Here is a 13,797-nt window from a genome sequence, read left to right as displayed (position 1 = left end):
ATGTATGTAGAGAGGATGCCACCTGAGTACAGCACGCTATAAATGGACCTCCTGGGGTTGGAATAATTAAGGTACTACATGTATACAGGTGTTGTTAGTCTGTGTAAAATGTCTTTTACACAGACCAAAATCCGGCCTCATATTTAAACAACATGTGATAAAGACAAATGTTGAAGAACATTAAAATAATATGCCCATTTTTGATAGGTGAGCATTTAAATTCAGAAATAGATAGGTTGTTTTTTTATTTGGACGAGGCAACGAGACCTTAACTTCGCGAGTACCGCTACGCTAACCGAATGCAATGCAGGCTGAATCGTAACACAATCTCTATCAGTCGGGTAATAATTGAAGTATGTACTTTCTATAGCTGTGTCATCGACTACTGTGAAGTATATATAGTATACAATAAGGCGTGTAATAACAAAGTAAACAGGAGCAGTTTATCAAAATCAGAGCGTGTGAAACCTTGGGCGGATGTAAACAAATCTCGCGCATGTGTGTGACAACGCATAGTACTACCAACCTTATATGGAAGGGTCACGAGGGTTACTATTATCTCCATCCACCAATCGCTTGCTCTGAAGGACCGCCCCGCGTAAGAAGAATTCAAACTTTCGTAGTCCAGCGGGAGAAAGATGGACGCCCTCTTGTTTTTAAATAAAGAAGGGCAGCTGTCTTAAGGCCTTTGTGCCTCCAATAAAAACACCCTTGTGCTTCTTCACACATCAGTTTCACCCTATCATTGACACTATCCACGGCCCTATTATAAATATCCACTGGTACGGATCTTGTCCTTGTCCTATAAAAAAGTTGCATAATGCCAACTTGGCCCACGCCGAACCCCGCACGAAGCCACTGTGCCACAGATATTAAGTCATTGGGCAACCGTTCCGCTACACAATCATGATCGCTTGAGTCCAGATCATTACCACCGATTTGCAGTAAAACAATCTTAGTTTGTATCTCTGATATTGAACTAGGCATGAAAGGGAGATCGCGAACCCGACTCCCCCCTTTCCCGATACAATGGAAGCGGACCGAGTCAAGGTCGAAACCTAAGTTTGTCCATGAACCTTCTGCCTTCTGCCATTTGGGTATCCCAGTCGACGTTCCGACTACTGTGATACCTTGCGTGTGTGCGCAAATTTAGTGCCGTGAAAATTTAAAATCCTAATGAGAATAATTGAAGAAAAACAATGTAATAATAAATAAATAATTATCCACAGTTAGAATACACTACTTGCAGGGGAAAAAAGAAAGAAAATAGCCACATAGAAATAAATAGGGTTAAAACATAACTGACGTTTACAGTTTAGAAGATGAATGAAAGTTTTTGAAGCTGTCTAAAGTTTTGGCATGTACAGTATTTGGTGTGAAGTTGTTCCAGTCTATAATCGTGCGTGGAAAGTATGACATTTCCTGTGCTGAGTTTTGCAGTATGGAATAGGTTTCTAGATGGGCGTGTAGAGGGGAGTAATCTTACTAGGATCAATAGCGACTAAGTTGTTTTGAATTTTGCACATCGTAGATAGGCGGGCATTTTTCTTTCGGCCAATCTAAAATTTCTAGCATGTCGCTAACACTAAATCTATTTCTATGACGATTAAGAGTAAAACGTGCACCTCTACGTTGGATCATTTTAATTTTGGAGATGTCAGTTTCGAGATAAGGGTCCCAAACGGTACATACATATTCAACAGATGATCTCACTAGTGATTTAAAAGCCTGTTCTTTTATGCATTTGGAGTTTATTTTAAGGGTTTGTCGTAAAAAGCTATGAGTGTTGTTTCCCTTGTTACGGATGTTGCCAATATGCTTCCCCCAGGTCAAGTCTGATGTTAAGGTTACGCCTAGGTATTGTGCTGAGTTTACATGTTCTAGAGTGTGGCCGTGTAGTGTTATAAGCAAAGTTTTTAGGAGAGCGACTACATGTAATAGATAGAACATTACACTTGCTCGGGTGAATGGACATACTCCATTCTTTTTCCCATGCCGCCAACTTATCAGGGTCAGACTGGATACACTTTGCATCCTGCTCAGTTGATATAATCAGGTATGCTATTGTATCATCAGCAAATAATCGTACTGTAGATTTTAAACCAGTAGCCAAATCATCAATATAGTGTAGAAATAGGCTTGGTCCCAAAACAGATCCCTGGGGTACTCCGGACTCTACTGGCATGTAAGAAGAGATTTCACCTTCACACAGGACAGCTTGTTTTCGACCTAATAGAAAATGCTTTATCCACTGGTTTATTTCCTCCCTAATACCATAATGATGAAGTTTGTGGAGCAGTAGTGAGTGGCTAACTTTATCAAAAGTTTTCGAAAAATCTAAGATAAGGACATCTGTTTGTTTACCGGCTACTAGGTTTTTTGAATTATCATTAACAAATTCCAGTAATTGGGTTTCGCAGGATCTGAATTTTCTAAAACTATGTTGTAGTGGATAAAGGATATCATTTGTCAGAATGGGACATGATATGGCTAACAATAATGTGTTCAAAGAGTTTGCAACAGACTGACGTTAAAGATACTGGTCTATAATTTTCAGGAATATGTCGCTGTCCTTTTTATATAAAGATATTATGTGTGCCGTCTTCCAATCATAGGTACAATACCAGAGTTGTACGATTTAGTAAAAATCAATTGTAAGATGGGAGCAATCTCACAAGCTAATTCCTTAAGAAATTTTGGTTTTATGTTATCAGGACCAGCTGCTTTGCCCGGCTTAAGATTTAGTAGTAAATTTAGGACACCTTGCTCAGAGATGGGAAATGTGTCCTAAAATTACTACTAAATCTAGATCCTTTAACGCCAGATATCGGTGGACACCCTTATATCCCTACGTCCTAATAGTCCGAAGGCCCGTTAGTCTGAAGGCCCGTTAGCCCGAAGGCCCGTTAGTCCGAAGGTCCAATAGTCCTAAGGCCCAATAGTCCGAAGGCCCATTAGTTCGAAAATCAATAAATATTGCAAGTTATACCCTTGTTATAATTCGTGTTACTTAACTTAATTTATTTTACAACGATTGAGAAACAAGTTATATAACTTATGTAAATCACTCTTGATGGCCCGGATGTAAGAGCGCGAGGGGTCTTAGTGTGGCAGGAAACCGGAGATCCCGGGGAAAACCCACGTGATCTTTTCACGTCTGTGCCGGGGATCGAACCCCGGCCGGCTAGGTGAAAGGCGAGCGGCTTAACGACTACAACACCCGATCATATCTACTCTAAGTTTCCATTTTTAGAAACACCGAGTAAATATACGTTCTGCGACATCATTTCTCAAACGCTGAGTTCCCCAGGGTTACGTCATGTACCTGTGATTAACCTTAAATAGAAATGACTGATCTCACTCTGCATCCTCGGCTTAACCACTACAACACCCGATCATATCTACTCTAAGTTTCGTTTTTTATGAAACACCGAGTTAATATACGTTCTGTGACATCATTTCTCAAACGCTGAATTCTCCAGGATGACGTCATGTAACCTGTAATTATAACCTAATATAGAAATTAATGATGTCACTCTACATCCTCGGCCATTATTTAATTATACCAAGACGTTACAGCACCATATGAACCTCAACAAAGTCCATAACTGAAAAATACACGCATGTCCTTAACGATTTTGCATAATGATAATTGTTAGGGAATATGTTAAACAGGATCGCAGTGTTGAAATATCAAATGTATATACTTTAACATCAAATACGTATTTCAAGTTTGTTTTTAAACGCGTTACATTTCGTTGTTTATTATCATTTTCAGTGTCAAATCTAAAAATATATCTTACAAGTATAAAAAGTATGGTTTACAACAGTGTCTTTGGTATGGAAAACTGTTATAAATATTTGTTTCATTTTGGGTACTGTTCGCATATAAATTCCAATTACATTATCTTTTATCGGACTATCGGGCCTTAGGACTATTGGGCATTCGGATTATTGGGCCTTCGGATTAACGGGCCTTAGGACTATATATATATTGGGCCGTAGGGATATAAGGCGGTCACCCTTATATCCCTACGGCCTAATAGTCCGAAGGACTATTGGCCCCTCGGACTAACGGGCCTTAGGACTAATGGGCCTTCTGACTATTGGGCCGTAGGGATATAAGGCGGTCACCATTTGGAGGGCATATATATTCTCAGTAAAAATTTAATTTGTTCAAGGATGCGCTGTATAGTTTCATAGGCAAAATCTTGACAATCAAATGGTCAAAATTGTCAAAATTTTCACATTCTCATAATTTTTCCATACTTTGGATGGTTGCCATGGCAACTACAGTTCTAAAAATTATAAAACAGTCATTATAATCGAATCAGAAATGTAATAAATATTCAAAATACAACTTAATCGCTAAATAACAGTTTAGAAAATTTGATGTATTTGGGGCCTAAACCATACATAGTCTTTTAGTCGCCTTGGCTTTACCTTTTGTTACCTGCATGGCAGAGTTGACATCAAAAAAGACCCTTGTCACTTTGAAATTCAAACCTTTTAACAGTGTTGGAGTAATAAACTCTTATGAAGTATATCTATAACAAACTTGCATTGTGATTACCTCAGTGTAAAGATCACATGCTTAATAAGACCACTCTTTCAAATCAGATATATCAACACAACATACCATGTGTATAAAGACCACTTGGCCTTAAAAACTCACCTTTAAGGTGACCGCCTTATATCCCTACGGCACAATAGTCCTAAGGCCAATAGTCCGAAGGCCCGTTAGTCCGAAGGCCCAATAGTCCGAAGGCCCAATAGTCTGAGAACAGATAATATAACTGGAATTTATATGCGAACAGTTCCCAAAATAAAACAAATATTTATAACAGTTTTCCATACAAAAAGACTCTGTAGTAAACTTGCTAAGATATACTTATCTGACTCTTTAAATTTGACACTATAATGATAATAAACAACGAAATGTAGCAAATTTAAAAAGAACATAATCCTGAAATACGTATTTGATGTTAAAGAGTATAGGCCTATACATTTCATATTCTAACAATGCAAATATCATTATGCGAACAATTTCCATCATTTAAGGGGAGAATAGATCAAAGAAAGGAGTAAGGAAATGCAAAAATAAGTCGTTAAGTACATACGTGTATTTATCAATTATGGACCTCTGTTGAGGTCCATATGTTGTTTTAACGCATTGGTATAATTAAATAATGGCCGAGGATGTAGACTGAGATCATTAATTTCTGTATTAGGTATGTAATTCTTTTAAAAAATGTCAGAAGAATTTTCCGATTGATAAATTAATTACAGGAAGAACGATGGCTACAGGACGTCACACTGAAGAACTCAACGTTTGAGTAATTATGTCACAGAAGGTATATTGACTCGATATTTCTAAAAATGGAAACTTTGAGTTGATATGTTACAGTACAAAATCGAACCTCAAGTGAGCATGTATTAACCAATGGGAAAAGAGCATATCTAACACATCGAGTAAATATACCGTCTGTTACGCCATTAATAAAACGTTGAGTTTTTCAGGGTGAAAACCTGTAGCCACCGTTCTTCCTGCAGTGTAATGAACATATACATCAGATAATTATTTTCGAATTTATCAAAGGAACAACAAGGAATATAAAAATTGAGAACCTTTGATTGGTTCCATAACTGATAAATATAGCGATGTTTACAGATATATGTATAAAGGTCGTTTTATTTCGGTACGATTAGATGATTTATATACATTATCCAGTCATGGAGCAATGTTCATCCTAATAGAATCAAATTACAGTGCAAAAGATTACATTTGGACATCTTAAAGTTTGTATATTTGTAAGATAATTCATAGAGCATGCTAATGAGATATCTTATACAATGTTAAACTTTTTTTTTCTTTTTGTGGCTTTTTAAAAATTTTGATGTAAGTTTGATCATGCAATGCTACATATAACTTGACTGATCAATTACTTTAAAGCAGTGCCAAAAATGTATTCATCAAAACAATCGAAAACATACCAAACTATGAAAATAACGTGAATTATAACAACGGTATCACTTGCAATATTTACTGATTTTCGGACTTACGGACCTTCGGACTAAAGGAACTTTGGACTATCGGGCCTTCGGACTATTAGGCCGTAGGGGTATAAGGGTGAAAAACGACTTCTTCTTGCTTTGGATGGCGTTATCGACAGATTTGATTACGCGTGTATTGAAAGTCGATGTATTTTGAAAAAAAAACTATTTGTATAATTTATAAAATACAACAAAATTTTTATACAAGGTTTAGTGGACTATTTGCGAGTAGGGGTTTAGCCTAAATATATCTTGATAAGTCGATTTGCTTTAGGAACTACAATCACATAAGTGAATGTCTAGCCAGTTGAAGCGGCTCCTGAAAGTCTTAATACAAGCACCTTCTGTAAAGACATAAAAATGTATACCGTGTAATTGATTAGGGAGAATGTATTATCAACCCACGTGGGATTGTGATATCTTACAAGTGTAGTCTATAGGTCTGTTACTGAGGCCTGACACTCAAACACTGGACAGATCACGTCCATCATCACTGAAATGGATATAAATGACAGAAACTCGCATTGAAAGTGAAATTTCATAAAGTTTAAAAAGTCTTAAAAATGTATTACTGAATATTAGATAAAATAAACTGTAGATATTATTGCGTAATTTCAATAAAGGTTTATGAAGAGGTAAAAATTAAACGCCAATTTCCGTATAAATGCTAAATAAATAGACAGTCAAAGAATTGTTTTGTCTAAGAATTAATGTTGTTTCTAAACAGTAAAAAGTTTTCTTACAACATCATGTTACAACAAGTGCTTAGAAATTCAAATAAACCTTTCTTTTTTGTAACATCCTTATGATGTAGGTGAATTCAGTATACATATATTTAGCCTGGTTTAAATATTGAATAAGGATTGTTGTTTTGATGACATTAAAACCACACTATGCATCAGCATGGTGTACATATAGTTTGCTAGGTATTGTATTTAAATTATAAAAGAGGGTGTTAATAAAATCTTAGTTGGCTGTAGTTGTTCTGCATGTATTTTGATCAAAACATTTTTTTTTTTTCATATAAAATCATGAAACTACATTGTAGATAATAATATATAAATTATAATAATGTTAAATATTGACTCATTGTTTTATGTGTAATATAGGTCAAACATAAAACGTAAGTTTGCCAACTGTCCTGGAATCATTGAGTACAAAAATGATAGTCACTGATTAAACTTTGTATCGTCCTAATGCCGTAGATCAAATTAAATTATTACAAGGCTAACAATCTTCCGGATCTGCATGTATTGGTGTGTTGCTTGGTGTCTTCGGCGGCATGCTTCAGTGATATAACACTATAAAAAGGGCAACAGTTCCACTTTACAAGAAGACACAATACGAACATGCCGCAGTCTCCCAAAACATGCACCTCGCATTTCACACACGCTGCACACTGCATACATGGGAGGCCGTCCTTACATGATCATAGCTGTTGAAAGAATAATAAAAAACCAAGCAATTGTTCAAAGTCCATCACACAATTTTTTTCTCGGGTTATTAATGTTAAGTATGTATGTTTGTTACTTCCCATATCGACAGTATATACTGCAAAAACCGCATAACGAAAGGCAAACAAATATGTTACAAAAACACAAATCATTGCAATATTGATGTTTATATTTAAAAAAAAACTCGGATTAAACAAGTCTTGGATGGTTCGGTACTTGGCAACGTTACCCTTCAATCATTTATTGTAACAATACCACATTACTAGATTTATCATAGACGTTAAGTACATATATTACAATAGCGCACATTGTTATTACAGAAGTAACATAAGCTACATAGACCTACCTTCAACGTAAAGCTATTCTGGCGTAAGAGGTCTGTTATGTGGACAATGTTGTGTTATTTTTGAGCAAACGATTCAATGCCGTATAGTGCCGTAATCGCACAAGACAACTGAAAAATGTAGCAACATTTTATCGACATTCCACTTTATTATGATTCATGATCTGCACACCCATTACAATAAATGAAACATAAAACATGAAGTGATCCTAACTTCATTAATTTATACCTTTGTATGACGTATAAAAACGTGGCATGGTAATAATGACGTAATAACACGTCATAACAAAACTGAAAGACGATGAAGACGGTGACCAATAAGAGGTCAGGTTCAAACGATCATATTAATTACCATACTATAGAATTAGTTACGCCAATCGGAAACCGTCTTTCAAACTTGCCATGTGTCATTGTAATAGAAAAAGTAGTTCTTCAACAGGTTACCAAACTCATTCAGAGGACAATAAATAATTTTACGATATATATCCATGGTCTGATGTTGTAGTTTCAACTTAGGTCATGGCAATTGAAAAGTTAGGAGCTTTAAAATACCGCATCCTGTTCTCTTGTTAGTTAAAGAAACAACTCACCATTAGTTTAATAGATTGCAAATCATTATCGTGATGATAATTTTCACCCATCTACTGGTAACTTTTATTTTATAAAAATGCAATTGGACAAATTATCACGTTTTCTCGCTTTTCAATAATGTTTCCAAAATGTTAAGAAAGCAAATCTAATACAATCTGACATTGGCATTCCTATGGTATACTCTTGATTCGCTGTGAGTATAATGTTGTATGATACAAGAAGACACAACATGAACACGCCGCAGTCTCCTAAACACGCACCTCGCACTTCACACACGCTACACACTGCATACATGAGAGGCCGTCCTTACATGACCCTAGCTGTTAATAGGACGAAAAAATAATCAAACAAACAAACAAACAATATAATGTGACCGTGTGGGCTGTGTTGCTTGACGTCTTCGGCAGCATTCTTCAGCGATATTGCACTACAAAAAGGGTAATAAGAGTTCCACTATATAAGAAGACACAACACGAATATACAAGAGTCTCCCAAAACACGCACCGCTCACTTCAAAAACGCTGCATACCACATACATGGAAGGCCGTCTTTACATAAAACTGGCTGTTAATAGGACGTTAATTACTTCATCAGGAATACCGAATAAGATCAAACAATTTGTTTATATGACTGGTGCAAAAGACGATCGAAATCTTGACTTTTTGTATTGTTGCATCTTGATTTTATCCTTTACAGTCTATATAGTTCTTACGTCTTTGATCTCCGTGTCGATCATCGCACTGTTCCAGATCGTCATCATGTTATTTTTTTTTATTTTTATACACAAAGATCTAACAAGAAAGGTACATCCGTGCTGTTACAAATTTATTTCCCTGCTGTTACTCAGTAGGTATTTTTTTAACAAACGGGGTCTATTAAATATTTGGCGTTTAGTAACTAAAACATTCATAAAACTGATATTACGTTTTACCTCCGCTTATAAATATCCGTTTTATGCATATTATGTACTTTTGTTATACATATGGCAGTGAAATGGTAATAACACATACGTTTAAAACACATATTTTTTCAATCGTTCGTTTAACGTGCGTTGCACTTTTTGCTTTGTATGCAGTAATGACATGAAACATATTTGCGCTCGGGAAGTAAAAACGTCACACCGTATCCCGTTCGGTTTACCCGTTGATAAGAGGATTTTTTTTCATTAAAGAAATTGAATTTACTGACATCTTATCAGAAAGCTTTTGAATATACATCGTTGGGTGGTGTGTTGTTCTGTGTCATTGGCGGTATACTGCAGTGGGATCACACTATAAAAAGAAAAGAGTTCCACTATCGCAAAGTGGAGACAACACTAATACGTGTACCGCAGCCTCCCAAAACAGGCAGTAACACACATTGCATACAGGGGAGACCATACTTTAATGGCTCTATCTGCTTGTAAAACGTTCACCTTTATCAACTAACTAATGATAAACCTTAAAATAAATGGAATGACCAACCACTACTTGCTCAATATCAAAAAAACGGAAAATATACCCATAGAATGAGTCTATGCAGTCTGATATGGTAGTCATGTCCCCAGAATAAGATTCTGTATTAATCACATATAATTTCTCAAAATTATAATTATATGCTTTGTAAGTAAAAACTTAGTATTTGATAGTGTAAAAATGATGCTATATATTTTATTCTTTTTACAGGTCAAAGTTCTTACCCTGATAACCCTTGGGCTTGGGATTTTGCTGGTTTGCTCACTTTTCTTTCAAATGCAATATACTGTGAACCAAGATACCTTGCCCAGTCCCCAGAACTCTGAAATGTATAGCACGTCCGACATTAAATTAGAGAATCTTTCATCATTCAACGTCAATGTGTCAAATATTCTTCGAGAGATATCTGTTGCAGCCAAGTATCTTAAAAAGGCAAGAATACATTCAAGAGGATCGAAAACGCAGAAGGCATTGGATTATGCAAGTAAGCATGTGGATGCAATATTGAGAGATTTTGGAAGCTCGTTCGAAGAAGTCACAAAACGGAAAATGTACGAATCGCGAAATGCGTGTCCAGAGTACTATGTCAATAAAATGAACGGTTACAAAATTAAGGAATGCTCTCACGCAACGCCTCTAGAACATATAGTCACTTTTGTTCGACTTGATCATGGTTCAAACATAGGAACAGATTTTTTTAAGGATGGATATGGTAAAAATATCCGCATGGTTGTTGGTGACTACGGTGGGAAGGTAAAGGAATCGAGCAATGTATTGGTAAGACCCATGGAGGCTAAGATCACAGAAGGAGCTGCATTGAATATATTAATGAAGCAGGTGAAAACCGAATATACATTAATCTTAAGAAATGCAACAGCACTGGATTTGAACGCCAGGATTGAGCGACTCGTGCGCGAGATCGAGATTCTTAATGTTAGTGCAGTTGGTGGTGCTATCAGAAACTCGGATAACGTTTGGAGTTTAGGATGTCACCAAAGAGCCTTTAGGAACTATACAGTCGTTTTCAATGAAGGATATGACGAGTCCATGCATGATTGCCAGTTTTGTGATCATATAGACGGACCATTTCTCATTAAAACAACATTGTTAAACCAAATCCAATTTGATAGTGATTTGACACCTATGGGATTATACGAGGACTTCTTTATGAGACTGAATGGAGAAGTTGCCCTCTGTGCTGACGCCTTATTTGATATGGATTTTCCACGCCGTAGTGCGGAGACAAAAGATTGGGAGAAGTTTGGAAGAAAGCGGAATCTTTACCGTTTGAAATTCTCATTCGGTTTGACAATAAATTTTGGATGTAATTATGATTATCCGTGCAAAAGACAAAAAGGGTTCATAAGATCACCATGTTGCATTCAGGAACTAGCAGATTTAAGCTACGGGTTCATGAATATGTGTGAACAAATAAATGCATCTTGTCAACTGAATGCTGGGACAATTCTGGGTGCAGTGAAAATGTACAATGTTATACCGTGGGAGGCAGACGCAGACATAAACTACTGGTGCAATGATTTTCAGAAATTGAAAATAAATGGATTAAAGCTTGCTTCAATAGGAATACGAGTCGGAACAGAACGGAATAGTCCCTGTAAACCGGGCGCCGCTCCAGCAATATTAGGTGCAAGATCTAAACACTGGCATGCAGATATATGGTCGCGTGATACAGTGGAACCCTACGAAGTAAGAGCTAAAAATAGAAATGTTACAAGAATTCCACACAACGGACATTTATTAAACGGCATGAGAAATCCGGCATTGTTTGCTCGTAATATGTATTCAAATATATTTTTACATAGTCAACATCATAGTGAAATAGGATTCAAAAAGATTTACAAATTTACTAAATGTCCGATAAGTAACAACCATGATTGTTTAGATAATTATTATGAAGATGGTAATCTTCAGTTCGGCGATCCTGTGCCATAGAGGGGTTTATTAAGCATAGAACTATCTTCTTATGGGATATACAGTCTATATAGATGCCAGAGGTTTGTAGACAATCTTCTTAGTGTGCGCTGTTTATATTGATATTATTTCAGACATTTTAGGGTATTTGCATTAAAGTTATGTAAGTTAGAATATAAAGACAGTGTCATGTTCCCAGGTTTAAATGCACTAAGATGATTTCGAAGACAAACACAAACGTTCTGCAAACTATAAAGTTATATTTCTAAAATGTTTATATAGATATTGAACAGTATCTTAATTGCGTTAAAGGTCTTATGAACGCAATGGATAGAGACATATTCAATGTAGCGCAAACTGTATACAGAATATGTCTGTATCTTATTGTGTTTATGCTATGGAACATCGTCGGAGACCCCGGATGATCGCACTACACTACGTATAAGCTACACTTATCACCCGTGGGATGCGATCCTATATACGGGCATATGTAAATATATCTGCTTTAAAATTCCAAGGGTTTTGTGATATTGGGAGTCTTACAAATCCTTGTAAAATGAAAAGAATGAGCATGAACAAAATGTGTATACAAAGTGAGCCACTAGATCAGGAATTTTCAATGTATTTTCTCGTATTAATTTCAAACCTGATTATCTTTCAGTATTTTTCATTGAAGGATTAGTTTGCAATATATCTTTTCATGTTATGGAGACTAGTGTAACACAAAAATCAGAGTGTGCTTCAGATAAACCAAAAATGGGTTTATGATGAAACTACACATCAGTTCATCTACCAGTGAAAATGATTGTTACAAATGCGTGTTATTGGTTACCAGAAACCATAATTCTAGACTCAGGAAAGTATCCATTTTAGCAATAGCTAAGGCTTCTGTTCACGTTACATTCCGCGGACAAGTGTAACGTAATCACAAACATTGTCTAGTGAAGTTGACAGGAGCATGGTTGAACGCACCCTCGGAAATCCAGTGTCTTAACTCCACTGCGTTCCGTTTCATCAGACACTAGGTAATTAACGTGGGTAACCGACGATAGGTTTTTTATATAAGGAAAAAGTGTTTATTGGAAGATTTATGTACATTCAATCTATAATATTATTTGAGACTTTTAATAACAAACTTTCGCTAAATCGCTAATTTTGTGTAATTATATTGTACTGAAATAATACGATAAATTCATTTTGCTTTTGATATTGTTATTCGTAATGGTTTGATTTATTGTTGTCTGCTAACTCTGTAGTAATTATATCTATATTTACCGTATGGTGTTAATTGATGAGTATGAAGGAGGCCGGTCAAACCAGGTATGGCAATTATCCCCAAGACAATGGACAATTAATTTACATGCAAGACCAATGACCACTGAGACGAGTTCTAAATGTCATCTGTTAATCTTTTGTGTTTTTGTTATATAATCCTATGTGGTATGCTTTGTAATCAGTTACGGCCTAGAGTTCGGACGGGTCGATTTTCGAATACTCCGGAAATCACATACCGAATTCTAGGTACAGTTATATTTAATAAATTTATATTTTGAAAAATAATTCTGCATCGTTGGAATTCATATTTTGAAAAATGTGAAAGGTTGAACGACACATATTCAATGAACCCGTACATTTCCAGAAAAGCATATTGTCAGCACTCGGTCTGTTCATTCCCTATACACTGTGTAAATATTGATGTATTAAACTAGAAACATATGTGTTTCTGATTAACCTTATACATGTATGTATTATTAATCATTTCTGTAATGGAGCTTGAATTGATCATTTTTTGTCTGGTTTCAATATTGAACAAGTGTATGTGTGTGCAGTGCTCAGTGTTTAGGTATGAAATAATTTAACCATCATTAATTAGTTTATTCAATTTCTATTTAATCAATTCGGAATCATTCAACATATAAGTTGTCATTCGATTTTAAGTAGCATTTTAGACTATTAGTCACACCTCACT

General features: G+C 35.8%; 1 protein-coding gene and 1 pseudogene across 1 annotated transcript; one reads left to right on the top strand and one right to left on the bottom strand.

Moving 5' to 3' along the window:
* Nucleotides 1–527: 527 nt before the first annotated feature.
* Nucleotides 528–9,199, bottom strand: LOC138327066 (uncharacterized; annotated as a pseudogene).
* Nucleotides 9,200–10,118: 919 nt separating this feature from the next.
* On the top strand, nucleotides 10,119–13,388 carry LOC138326843 (uncharacterized). Its single transcript, XM_069272840.1, has one exon. It carries the CDS (start codon nucleotides 10,173–10,175, stop codon nucleotides 11,847–11,849), a length of 1,677 nt encoding a protein of 558 aa, XP_069128941.1. The 5' UTR covers nucleotides 10,119–10,172; the 3' UTR covers nucleotides 11,850–13,388.
* Nucleotides 13,389–13,797: the final 409 nt, after the last annotated feature.

Source organism: Argopecten irradians, chromosome 7 (assembly GCF_041381155.1).
Source record: "Argopecten irradians isolate NY chromosome 7, Ai_NY, whole genome shotgun sequence".
In the NCBI taxonomy this organism is placed as follows: domain Eukaryota; kingdom Metazoa; phylum Mollusca; class Bivalvia; order Pectinida; family Pectinidae; genus Argopecten; species Argopecten irradians.
This window is presented reverse-complemented; position numbering and strand designations above follow the sequence as displayed.